Source organism: Astyanax mexicanus, chromosome 7, assembly GCF_023375975.1.
Source record: "Astyanax mexicanus isolate ESR-SI-001 chromosome 7, AstMex3_surface, whole genome shotgun sequence".
In the NCBI taxonomy this organism is placed as follows: domain Eukaryota; kingdom Metazoa; phylum Chordata; class Actinopteri; order Characiformes; family Acestrorhamphidae; genus Astyanax; species Astyanax mexicanus.
Window position 1 is genome coordinate 54880471 of NC_064414.1, and position 13044 is coordinate 54893514.

Here is a 13044-nt window from a genome sequence, read left to right on the forward strand (position 1 = left end):
GCTTCTCATAACCTGGATTAGAACATTACTCAAATATTCACTATTCACTGTATACCTGTAACTCTACCTCTTCACTACTTTACTTTAACTGATGCTCTCAAACACTTTAAGAGACAATAGCACAGCTGTTAACTGAAAGCCATTAGAAGATGTCAAAGCTGTCATCTAAGCAAGAGGTGCTACTTTGAAGAATGTAAAATATAAAACATATTCTGGTTTGTTTAACATTTCTTTGCTTACTAAATAATTATTCATATTTTTTTCATAGTTTGGATGACTTTAGTATTAATCTACAATGTAGATTTTTTTTTAAAATAATAGAAAAACTACTGAATTCCAGGTGTGTCCAAACTTTTGACTGGTACATTACATAATATAAGTATAGCATGTCATATCAGTATAATACAGCTCTGTTTAAAAAAAAAAAAAAACAATCACTTAAAAAATATGTTTCCTTGATTTTACCAAATTGAAAACCTCTGAATATAAGTTATCCAAAAGCAGTGTGCAAGACTGGTGGAGATGCCAAAATGCATAAAAATAATATAACCAGGGTTATTCCACCAAATACTGATTTCTGAACTCTTAAAAGTTTATGAATATGCATTTTTTAATGCAGTTTTCTTTGCATTATTTGAGGTCTGAAAGCTCTGACTCAGAAACTGAAGTGGTCTCTTATTTCTTTCCGAAGCTGTATATTATTAGAAAAATACAATGAATTATTAGAATATATTTATATAGAAGTAGTATATAATGCAACATGCCAGACAACATCTTACGAGTCATAGAGGTTCTTGAAACAGCAAAGTAAAGACCAAAGATAAAATCGCTTAAAACAAGTCAAATGCAATTAATCTCTTAGAAGTACTTTAATAATCTCAAAATTATAAATATTAGACATTAAGGCTACATTTACAATACATTTCTCACATATTTTACTGTATATTATATGAAACATTCACATACACTATATGTCTATATTTTTTTGGGCACCCAGGCATGGACTGGGGGGTATAAAAGAGATGAGTTGTTTGGAGGGTAATGATCATCCAAAACCTTGACCTCACTCATGCTCTTGCAGTCAAATTCTCACTGCATTATTTGGAAATTTAGTAGGATTTTGTAAAATTTATTAGAAAGCTTTTCCTGGACAGTAGAGACAGTAATTATTGTATATTATTTATCAAGCTGGGTACCATTTATGGCTCTAAACACTTTGTACTCACTGTTTTCTAAACTAATCTTCACTAATCTTCACTACTTTACTACTACTTTTGTTTTTGGAGCTTGTTGACGGTCGCCATCCTTGGCGCTAACGCTGTACCAGGGTTGGCGGCAGGTTCCGCTTAGTGCACTGGTCCAACCGGTCCATTTAAACCCCTATAACTTATCATAATAACCCAGGCAGCAGCCGAAACATTGAGAAGGGACTTCACAGACGCTTGCTGTCTCTCGCATGAGCTAATCTTGTGAGGGAGGACCAATTTAGTCAGACTAGCGCTGCCAGTTTTAGAGCCATTATCAGATTTAGGGGCTTAGAGACCCAATGATGAAAGATGAGGTAATGCTTGGTCCACTCTGATTGGTGGATATACCCGTGGTTGTGGATATCAGCAAGGGAAGCATTGATTTTGATTGGCCTTTGGTGGTTGTTTGTTTAATTACACCTACTCCTGGCTAATCCTACTTCTGGCAACATGAATGCCTTTGGCAACACCAAACCCACGCTATAATGCTAACCTCAACATGAACCCTCTAATCCTTTTCCTCCTCATTTTTATTCTTCCTTTTCTGCTCAGTGTTTCAGAAATGCCATTATTTATTATTATTATTTTTTAGAAGCAAAGTACATAATTAGCAGTCAATTTTGCTAAATGCACTGTTAGCACTGTTAGCACTGTTAGTGGAAGTGATTTTCAGGGTTTTTATAGTGTAATCCTGGTGTGAACGCACACTGATGACCCTTCTTTACCTTTCTTCCCTCAGGTGTACCCACACCGAGTCCGGAGATCCTGCGGCACACGCTCAACATGCTGGTTCGGGAGCGGAAGATCTACCCCACACCTGAGGGCTACTGCATTGTCACGCCCCAGACCTACTTCATCACCCCCTCCCTCATCCGCACCAACAGCAAATGGTACCACCTAGACGATCGGCACCAGGACCGGCAGCAGCAGTCACAACAACAGCAGCAGCAGCAGCAGCAACAACAACAGCAACAGCAGCAGCAACAACAGCAACAGTCGCAGCAGCAGCAGCAGCAGTGTACGTCCCCCCAGTCCGGCACAATCACCCCTTCGACCTCTGGTTGCGTGCGGGAAAGGCTAAACCACAAGAACCACTGCGACTCGTACAACTCTTACCGTGACGAGGTGCCAAGCAATCACACTACTCTTCAGAGGAAGTCCCCAAAGGAACCTAAAGGAGATCCCCCCTCATACCCCCAGCCCCCGCCCCCTCCGCCGACCACACAACACCCGCCCGATCCAGACAAGAGCAGGAGTAACCCCTCCTTCGCTTACAAGACAGACACTCTGACCAAGAAGAAAGAGGGGAGCACCGGGGGCAGCAGCGAGAGGCAATCCAAGAAGTTTGGGCTAAAGCTTTTCCGACTCAGCTTCAGGAAAGACAAGACAAAGCAATTGGCGACCTTCTCTGCTCAGTTTCCACCAGAAGAGTGGCCTCTTCGGGATGAGGACACACCCTCCTCCACGGCTATTCCCCGTGAGGTGGAGATGGAGATCATCCGGCGAATCAACCCGGACCTTACGGTGGAGAACGTGGCGCGTCACACAGCTGTGATGAAACGATTGGAGGAGGAACGTGCTCAGCGCTGCAAAGCGAATTCATCTGCACAGCACAGCGCCCGCAGCCGCCGCAGCCGTGGCCACCGCCGCGTCCCGCACGGCAAATCGAGATCCCACAGCAAGACCCGCCAAACCTCTCGAGGAGACCCATCCGAAGGATCGAACTTGGACCTGGCCGCTGCAGTGGGCCTTGAGAGGGACTATCGCTTCTTTAGCCACTCTCTGGTGCGCTCTCCTAGGGAGGGAATGTACACAGTGGAACGCAGGAGTGGTGCTGCTTACCTTGTCCACAGCAACCCTAATATTGCAGAGTCGTATTTTCCTGTTACGCCTGAATGGGACGTCTCGGGGGAGCTTGCAAAAAGACGGACGGAGATGCCCTTCCCAGAGCCTTCACGTGGTACCTCGCATTCCAGGGTGCACCGAAGCCACAGCCACACGCAGGACCGCAAGTCTCGCACTGAGCGGCCAGATAAGGCCAAGGAAAGGTCGAGATCCATGGACAACTCCAAGGGTCCGCTGGGAGGCGGAAGCTCAACTCTAGGCACTCCAGAGGACTACGACCGCAGTCCGGACCATCGCAGTCGATACTACACTGACGATGGGACACTCAGAGCCTCCTCGCAGAAAACATCACACTATTCGCGCATCATGTTCTCCGCTGCTAAGTTCAGCTCTGAGATGTCTGTGCCTGACATGGGCAAGATGAGCCTGGACACGATTCCTCTGGAACGGAACAAGAGCAGGGACAGTTTGCCGGCCTACAGTGATTTGAAGGCCCTGTCGCCCAAGCCGCTTGCGGACGACTACTTCCAGTGCAATACGTCGAACGAAACAATCTTAACCGCCCCGTTGCCGCTGGCCAAATCCGATCACGACACTTTAACGCCGTCAGACGGGATCCGTAAGGGATCACCGGCTGACAGGCAGACGCCGCACCTCACCTCCCCACACCCTATGGAATACAAAGAGGACAGCTCCACCAAGGGCCACAACGGCTCGGGTAAACCAACGCCCAGCCAAACGCCAGAGCCCATGTCCAACGGACGTTTGATACAGCATCAACACAACGCCGACCCAGGGGGTGGGGGAGGGGGCAGTGTGGGTACTGGTGGCAGTGGATTGGTGGTGGATAAGAGGAAAGAGATTTTCAGTAAAGACACTTTGTTCAAGCCACCACACAATGTTTTGACTATGAGTTATGTGGACAGTGGCTACTCAAAATCAGGCACGTTGCGAAAGACCCCTCACATGAAATCGTCTGAGGTGCTTGACACCCTCGAGCCACAACCGCCACCGCCTAACTCTGCCCCGTCACCCGCATCCGCCCCGCCCCCCACAGGGTCAGAGCAGGGTGCCCCCTCTGCCTCGGAGGCTACGTTCGACTACTACAACGTGTCGGACGACGACGATGAGGAAGAGGTGGAGGATTCTTCACATAAAGAGGCAGCGCCGGCGGAAGGGAAGGTGCGGGCTGGGGGTGGCGAGGGTGGTGGTGTGGTAGGCGGTGGGGTTGGGGGTGGCACCATGCAGTGGTTGCTGGAACGAGAGAAGGAGCGTGATCTACAGAGGAAATTTGAAACCAACCTGACTCTGCTGAGCCCCAAGGAGAACGAGAACACCAGCAGCCAGAAGTCGGCGCACTCGGCACGGCTGGACAGCATGGACAGCAGCAGCGTGACTGTAGACAGTGGCTTTAATTCCCCACGGTAAGCTCAAATACTGCACCACGCAGCGTGTGATGCAGCGGCATTGCAGAAAGAAAAAAAAAATCTTTAATCATGACATTATTTATCTCGACAAGCGATTAATCAGGAAATTCTCCATCTTGTTTATTTCTGTTTTCTGCAATTTATTCAGTAATAATAGCTGTTTTTTCTGCAATGGAAAATAAATCAACCCACCAATGGATTAGGAATTGCACTCTTTGGTGTATGGTTACGCATCCCACGTTTTAGCGATTATTAAGAAATCTTAAGGTCACACAGCAGATTGGGTACAACAGATTACGGTGCTGGTGATTCTGTATCTACTGTAACTGTAGATTAATTACAGAGCAGTATGGGTACAACAGATTACGGTGCTGGTGATTCTGTATCTACTGTAACTGTAGATTAATTACAGAGCAGTATGGGTACAACAGATTACAGTGCTGGTGATTCTGTATCTACTGTAACTGTAGATTAACCATATTTATAAGAAGAAATAAAAGGAATCCTAGGGTATTTTGTTATACATATTCTGCTACAGGACAAACCTGCACTTGAAGGGACTCGCATTTCAGCAGGAAGGCAGAGTTTGGCACAACACCTTAAAAAGGCAACTTGCTGAACTGACAGCATCCTTCAAAACAATCAGTTTAAAGTATAGGGAGACTCTGCCCATGTAGGTGGTGACTGTATAGAGGTATAAAGCCCCCAGAAACTAAGATGAATGCACGAATTCACAGCAACGCTATAGAATTATCCTTTAAGAGAAGCAGGATAAGCTCATAAAAAATACATATAGAACATTTAAATATATAGAACCTTTTAAAAATTACAGATGTATGTATGTAATGTGATGTATGTACAGATTGTATGTGAATGCTGGGTATAAAAGTGCATGTGTTATGTTGGCAGCTAGCACCATGGTACAACATTAGCCTTGTAGCTAGTCCAAAAAGTCAACATTCTGCAGTGTGTAGTATGGATTCTCCCTATATACCATAGACAAGGTCATGAACTGGCATAGACAGCCTGTGATTGGGTGTCCTGAGCTGTGTGTGTGTGTGTGTGTGTGTGTTCTTTATGAGTGAGAGGACTTGCCTCGGCTGCTATAAATAGCCTCCCCGGGTGTGTATGACTCACTCTGAGCGAGTGTGTGTACGGTGCAGCGCTCCCCGAACGTCTTTTACTGGAGAAATCAGAGCGAGAGATTACCTCCAGCTGCAGGTTTCAGTCACTGCAGGTTTAGATCAGATCCTGATCTACTGGACTGTGGTTCTGAACTCACACTGATGACCTCATAACCTCTGTCTCAATTCTGGTGCACTAAAGAGCAGAATTATCTGAACATCAGCTCACACTGACCTGTCTCACCCACCGTCTGTAATACCGTTCAGTATTCCCTATGAATGAATCAGTATCTACTGATAGATTATAATCCAGTACCTGCTATAAATTCAGTACTATGACCTGTTAGCCTAATTACAGTTTCCTTTTCCATTTGCCTGACTGGGCTGAGCCACTATTACCAATATCAACCATGCTCATCAAACATCACTACTTCAGCATTGGCACATGCATTAATCATCCCACATCAGCTACAGGACTCGTCCCACATCACTACTGCAGTGTTAGCATGCTGGCTATGGGCCTAGTCCCACATTACTACCAGCCTCACTTACTACACCTACTATAGTGTTAGCATGCCAGCAACTGAGCTAATCTAATATCACTACTGTGGTGTTAGCTTCAACAGTTTTAGGACCGACATTGTCCGACATTGCGGTTGGTGATAGCACGCCAGTGACTAGGCTTATCCCACAGAAAAGCCATCAGAGAAAATAAACTTCAAGTTTAAGTTCAAAATTCTCAAGGAGATAGAAGATGATTGGTCAGTGACCCGAGTAAGACACGAAACGAAGATGACTGCTTAATTAAGCAATAATAAATGAAAGGGAGTGCTATAACATGTAATACTGGCACTGCAGCACAGCCAATATTACACGTTATAACATAAACCTTGAGTGTATTATTGTGATTATCACTGTTTATTGAAATTGATTTTGAGTTAAAGAGGAGGAGAAAATAGGATCTGTTTGGTTATAAACACTCCGCCAGTTAAAATAGTTCCATTGCTGCTCTGTTTGTTCGTAGCTGCAGTGCTGTTTGGTTTGTAAGCGCTACATCATTGCTACGTTACCTGTATGTGGGCGGAGTAATACATGAAGAGCTTCAGTTACAGTGCATTACCGGCTGATAACGGCACTCATAGCACGCCTCCTAGCCAATCACATTGCAGGGTTGGAACTAACTGTGGTATAATCTGACATAGTGAACCTCGTGACAGAAAAAAGTGTTGTAAAGTCAAAATTTTGGCATAAGAGATTGTAGCTTCACCACCACCTTTCATCAGGTCTTAATTCTGATGTTTCTCTCTCTCCTCAGCACACGGGAGAGCCTGGCGTCCAACACCTCGAGTATTGTGGAGAGTAACCGGCGGCAGAACCCAGCTCTGAGTCCGGGTCACATGGGCACCACCAGCATCGGCCCACCCTTCACCTTCCGCACCATCCCTGAGCCCCCCACCACCCAGGCTGAGAAACTGCAGAAATCCCCCAACTGCCTCGCCTCCATCACCAGCGTCTGACACGGGCTGCAGCCGGGCGGGCGAGCGGTCAGGCGGGCGCGGAGTCGGGCGTGTCCGCAAAGATAAAAAAAACAAAACATAACAAAAAAAACGGGGGTGCGCGTCAGTGCCGGGGGGTCCATGCCAACCTGCCCTGAGACGAGCACCTCAAACCACACGGGGACTGTTAAACCCACAGGTAATGGCTTCCACAGACTGTTCTACAGCATCAACAAGTCACTGCAAAAAAAGAGAAAAAAAAAAACGAAAGAAAAAACAGAATAAATTAAAAAAGGAAATTAATCACGACATGATTTATCTCGACAAGCGATTAATCAGGAAATTCTCCACCTTGAATCAACAGTTATTTTCTTAAACCCGGGATAGTCTTGAAGTATCTGGTCATATTTATATTTTTATTTTTTGTTTTTTTGGTTTCTGTTTTTCCGTAATTTTTTCAGTAATAACAGTCGTTTTTTTCAGTCATGGAAAAAAGAAATCATCCCGCGACGGATTAGGAATTGCACTCTTTGACGTACGGATGCGCGTCCCGGCTTTTTAACGATTACTAAGAAAGCTTAAGGTTGTAGAATTGTGAGAATTGTGATGATGACGATGTACGGAAGAAACCTGGTAATAAAAAAGAAAATTCTCTCATTTGAACAACATTAAAATTCATGGTTCATAATGTTGTATAATAAACCCCAAAATAAAGTCATTCTTCACGACAGCATTAGCTCTGTTGATAAAGTAATAAGAACTGGAGTCATACTTTTCATGCTTATAAAAAATAACTAGTACTTAGATTGACTTACTAAAAAAAAGTGACAAAAAAAACGTATTCTGAAATTAAAGGATTCATTTAGGGAAAAACAAGGACTGTTGTTTTATTTTGTTGGTTTTGTTTGTTTCGTTACTTTGTTTGTTTGTTTGTTTTTTTGTTTGTTTAAAACCCAGACAAGGCAAAGCAGATAAAGTGTAATGTGTGTGACTGTACATCACTTACTGAATTTAATTATTTCATTAAAGTTTCTATCTGACATTTAATCTCAGGTCATGAATAGTTACTCTATTAGGAGGGAAAACAAGCATCAGTGGACCCGGAGCGGCGCCGCCCACGACCCGGTTCACCATGTCTGTAAACCACATTCAGCAGAGTCCCATAGTTCTGATCAGATCTGTGTCAGGACTGGTGAACAGGGTTTTGTGGGCGTGGCTGACGGTCTGAAACAATGCTGATTGGTTCTGTGGTTCTGAGGCTCTGTGGGTGAAAGGGGGCGTGTCTGGGGGCGTGGTCAGTATGATGGGGATGTGGTAAGGGGAGTGGGAATGAAAACAGGGACTCCAGAATGATGCCCTTTTGCTGCTGTTAGGACTTTTATTTTGAAGTGTTTCTTTATTTGAGTTAAATCCCAAACATAGTCATTTTACTCTGAGCATTGTTTTTTGAAACACTGTTAATTACAATAATGGATATATGGTTATGATATACAGCTCTAGAAAAAATAAGAGACCACTTCAGGTTCTGTTACCTGTTTATAGGTTTATGTTTAAGTAAAATGAGCATTGATGTTTTATTCTATAAACTACAGACAACATTTCTCCCAAATTCCAAATAAAAATATTCTCATTTAGAGCATTTATTTGCAGAAAATGAGAAATGGCTGAAATAATAAAAAAAGATGCAGAGCTTTCAGACCTTAAATAATGTAAAGAAATCAATATTTGGTGGAATAACCCTGGTTTTTAATCACAGATTTTTTTTTCATGCATCTTGGCATCATGTTCTCCTCCACCAGTCTTACACACTGCTTTTGGATAACTTTATGCTGCTTTACTCCTGGTGCAAAAATTCAAGCAGTTCAGTTTGGTGGTTTGATGGCTTGTGATCATCCATCTTCCTCTTGATTATATTCCAGAGGTTTTAAATTTGATAGAATCAAAGAAACTCATCATTATTGTGCTCTCTTATTTTTTCCAGAGCTGCATATTATTTTGGGCATAAGGATAAAAATCACCTCTACATTTTTCTCTGAATGCAGCAGCGAATGGGTTAATTTACACCTTGCATTGAAATGTGTGTGTCATGTCCAGATCATATGCGATATGGATGCACATTGGTATTAATATTGGAATCATATTGGAAAAATGACCAGTTAAGATTTGATATATTTATACAGATATTCTGAAACTGGACCGTTCTTTGCTTTTGTGTTTTGACATTAATGAATTTATGAGTGTAAATAAGTGAACAAATGTCTATAGGAAACATAAATTAATTTTTTTTGCACATTTTAGACACAACTTCTATTTATCTACTGAATTTAACAGATTATTCCTTGTTGTGTGTTTCCTTTTTGAAATATGAAATCTACGGTTATCTTTTACCTATTTCCAAATTTTGTGATTAACAAACCAACATATAAATGCTCAGATATCAAATTGAAAATGGTTGTTTGCATTGAAAAGTAACTTCCATTAAAGGTAGTTTATTTTCTGTTTATTGTAAGTGAAGGTAATATTTTATGTTTTTATTTTTTCTACATGTTAAATTCAGTAAATAAACAGTAATTGTAAAAGTAAATGTGTAAAAGTGTGTATCTATAGTGGGTGCAACTTGTTTCCACTTGTTTTCGCTTTACACCCCTCCAGCTCATGTGAGTTTGTGTTAGTTTATCTGCTCCAGAGAGTCCTATTGTATTGGCAATACTTTTCCACTGGGACTAGACAAGCAGTGTGTGCTTTTACACATATTTATCATTATTTTTGTCCCAAAACACACTATACACCACCACCATGCTAATCAGTGCTGAGGATAACCACCCACCACCCAAATAATAATATCACTGACAGTTGGCTGTGGAATATTTAGTAGTGAGTAGTGAAATTTAACGACTGGACTTGTTGCACAGGTGCTGCATCCTATCACGCTACCACAGTGCTGGAGTTGAACATTGTTGTTTTATTCTGTAAACTACTGACTAATGATACTTTTGTGGAATAATATTGAGAAAATCTATATAAATCAGTGGCTCAGTTTTCGACTGGTGGTGTGTACCTGCACAAATACAGCGGCAGAGTCAAGAAAGCAGTACTTAACACTGGTTCTACTAACTTTGGGCATTTAGGTACAATCCCATTTCCCCCCTGGCACTACCACTTAAGCCCAATTTATACGTTTGCGTCAAACATACGCCGTAGCCTGCGAGTCGCTGCGTACACTATGCCATAGTCTATGGCGTAGTTTGACACACACCTCTCTGGATATGTAAGCTACGCAGACAGCTGCAGCTGTGATTGGTCTCCCGGGTCTCGCGTCCCCTCCCACACATTCCCGCCTTTGCGCTTTAAACTGCAGAGCAACGCAGAGCTGCTGATACACGCACACTGAAGTATAAACGCTCTCTGCTGCATAGCTGGATACACGTAGGCTATGGTGTAGGTTCAACGTAAAAGTATAAATTGGGCTTTAGGTGTCCCAATTCTTGTTAGGCTGGAGGGATAGGGTAGGGGAAGTGTTAGGACTGCATGGCCCTTCAAACAGGGCGCTTTTCATGGTGCCGGTGCCAAGTTCCTGAATGGTTCTGTGCTTTTTCACCGCAAAATCACAGGTTCTCAGCCTGAAAAGTCGGTGCCGTTCTGGCCCCAAAATCTTGCTGGTCTGGAACCAGCAAACCTGTGACGTGAGCGGCCAAAGGGCAGGGCATTCAGGCATCACAAAAAAGGCGGTCAAATCGACTCCTTAAAACAGTGGAAACACGGGCCATTTCCTAAAAGGTTCTCAGACTCGCAGGAACCAGCACCAGCACTTTGTTGGTGGAAAAGAGGTAACACTATGAGAATCACTGGCACAAGTGACCAAAGAAACCCACAAATTTAAGTATTTTCCTTAAAAATAAATAAAATAACCACTATACTACCATATTGTAGTGTGTAGTTGCAATGTTTTTAAGGCCATTTTCTTCATAACAAGCATAAAAAGAATCACTCGTAGTTCATCTCAGTAGCTAGCTAGCTATCTAACTTTCCTGCTCCACCTTAAATGGTGCAACAAAAGTCAGAGGCTGAAGCATTTAAGGCGGGACAGAAAAATAAAAGATAATAAAAGATAATAAAAGCTAATTTCAGCTTCCCATTACAGAGGAATTGAGGAATGAACAATCATAAATAATTGCTGCATCATCTGCCACCTTTCTGAAGACATACGATAAACTTTAGGAAGTTAACTAGTTAATCAGCAGCAGCAGTTAGGTTGCTGAACTTCAGTGCTCCACTGCTATAACTCTATATCCGTATCAGAAGCTTAAAGCGCTTCCCAATTCTGTTTTAGGGGGAGGATTTCACCCCTTCTTTTTCTTTTAACATAAAAAAACAAGGTGAAGGCATACAAAAGAGAAATAGGATTGGGCCTAAGAAAGCTTTTGGAAACAGGCGTAAAATTGGCTTTTCTAAAGTCGTTCGTAAATCGCTAAGATCATTCGTTATCAGGAAACCCACCTATTTCTGTAGCCTTGAGTACAGTTAACTAACATTGCTGAAAGGTAACTGAATGGTAACCCTCAGAACTGTGCTCAGAACCTGGAAATTTGGACCTGCAGTGGAAATAATCCCATAGTTACAATATTAAATATTATATACGGTTCTTATAGTCCGAATCCTGAATCTGTATGATCTGATCTGTAAAAGCACACGTTTCAATGCAAGGTGTGATCAGGCCGGGCAGCACGGTCTCAGAACCTCCTCAGCCGGTCTGAACCTGAGCCGAAGCTCAAACTGAGCTTCTGAACGAGTCCAAACTCACAGAGGATGTGATGTGATGGGAAAGGATGGGAAATGATGGGATGGGATATGATAAGGCCTCTGACATCTCCTGCTCTTCTTAAGCATTCTCAAACAGAAGGTCACGTGACAGGTGATGCGACAGGTCACGTGACCTTCTGAGCTCCTGCGCTGAAACCGGGCTCTGTTTCAGAACTCACGTCTCTCCCTCTCACTAAACGACACGAATCTTACGAATCTTCGGTGCCTGTTGATGATGAATCATTTGATGAATCATTTGATGAATCGTTTAATGAATCATTCTGTGGATCCATTCCACCATTGCTTCAGTGTCTGCGGGGGTCCGGTGTTGTGGACGGGAATGGACGGGATGGTCCAGTCCGGTCCGGTTCAGAAGACGACGTATCAGCGGCGTGACGTTCCTCCTGGTGTTTGTGCTTCTTGTTTCTTTTTATTTCTCTTGTTTTATGGTTGTTTTAATCAGTTTTCATGCAGATGAGACTTCTCACAGTGTTTTTATTCACTATTTGAGTTCATGAATCACATGAACAGAACAGAACTCCTGTCTCACACTCAAATACACACTTAAACACACACACACATGCCAACAACACTCCAACAAAACTCCACCTACATGCACATAACTAGCTACCTCCACCACCTGTGTATAAGGCGAGGTCGAGCGTGGATGCGTTGTCTGCGGACCACAGTGCTATCAGCCTCCTCTCTGAATGTTTCCCTGGAGCGGCGGACGGCGAAACCTAGCGGGCGTTTCTGGAGAATAATCAGTACTAAGTGCTGTACTTCAATCTCGACTTTATTTATTTATTTTGCATTTTTAATTTTGTTAAAATTCATTTTTATTTTATTTTTCTACTGGACAGAAGTGTAGAAAAGAGTAGAAATCTGTCCAGCGCCACCTTATTACCATCAATACTGAGACTTTTATTCTATAATTATCTACCATTATTAATTTTTTTTATAATCATTGTTATCATTGTCCTACCCATCCTCTTTTTTCTGCATTTTTTTTTCTTTACAGTTTACCACTAAAAAACCAAACACGCGTCATTACTGAAATGCATCTGGACGAAGATATTTTTACTTTAAACAATCAAAACAACAA

At 42.8% G+C, this 13044-nt stretch overlaps 1 protein-coding gene across 2 annotated transcripts in view; it reads left to right on the forward strand.

The window, feature by feature from the left end:
- Nucleotides 1–8186, forward strand: part of stox2a (storkhead box 2a) — a 94312-nt gene extending 86126 nt beyond the window's left edge. For both annotated transcript variants that reach the window (XM_022665867.2, XM_022665868.2), the window contains exons 3-4: nucleotides 1987–4516; nucleotides 6959–8186. In XM_022665867.2, the coding sequence (XP_022521588.2) occupies nucleotides 1987–4516; nucleotides 6959–7160 (2732 nt within the window). In that variant the 3' untranslated portion in view covers nucleotides 7161–8186. The remainder of the gene's footprint in view (nucleotides 1–1986; nucleotides 4517–6958) is intronic.
- Nucleotides 8187–13044: the final 4858 nt, after the last annotated feature.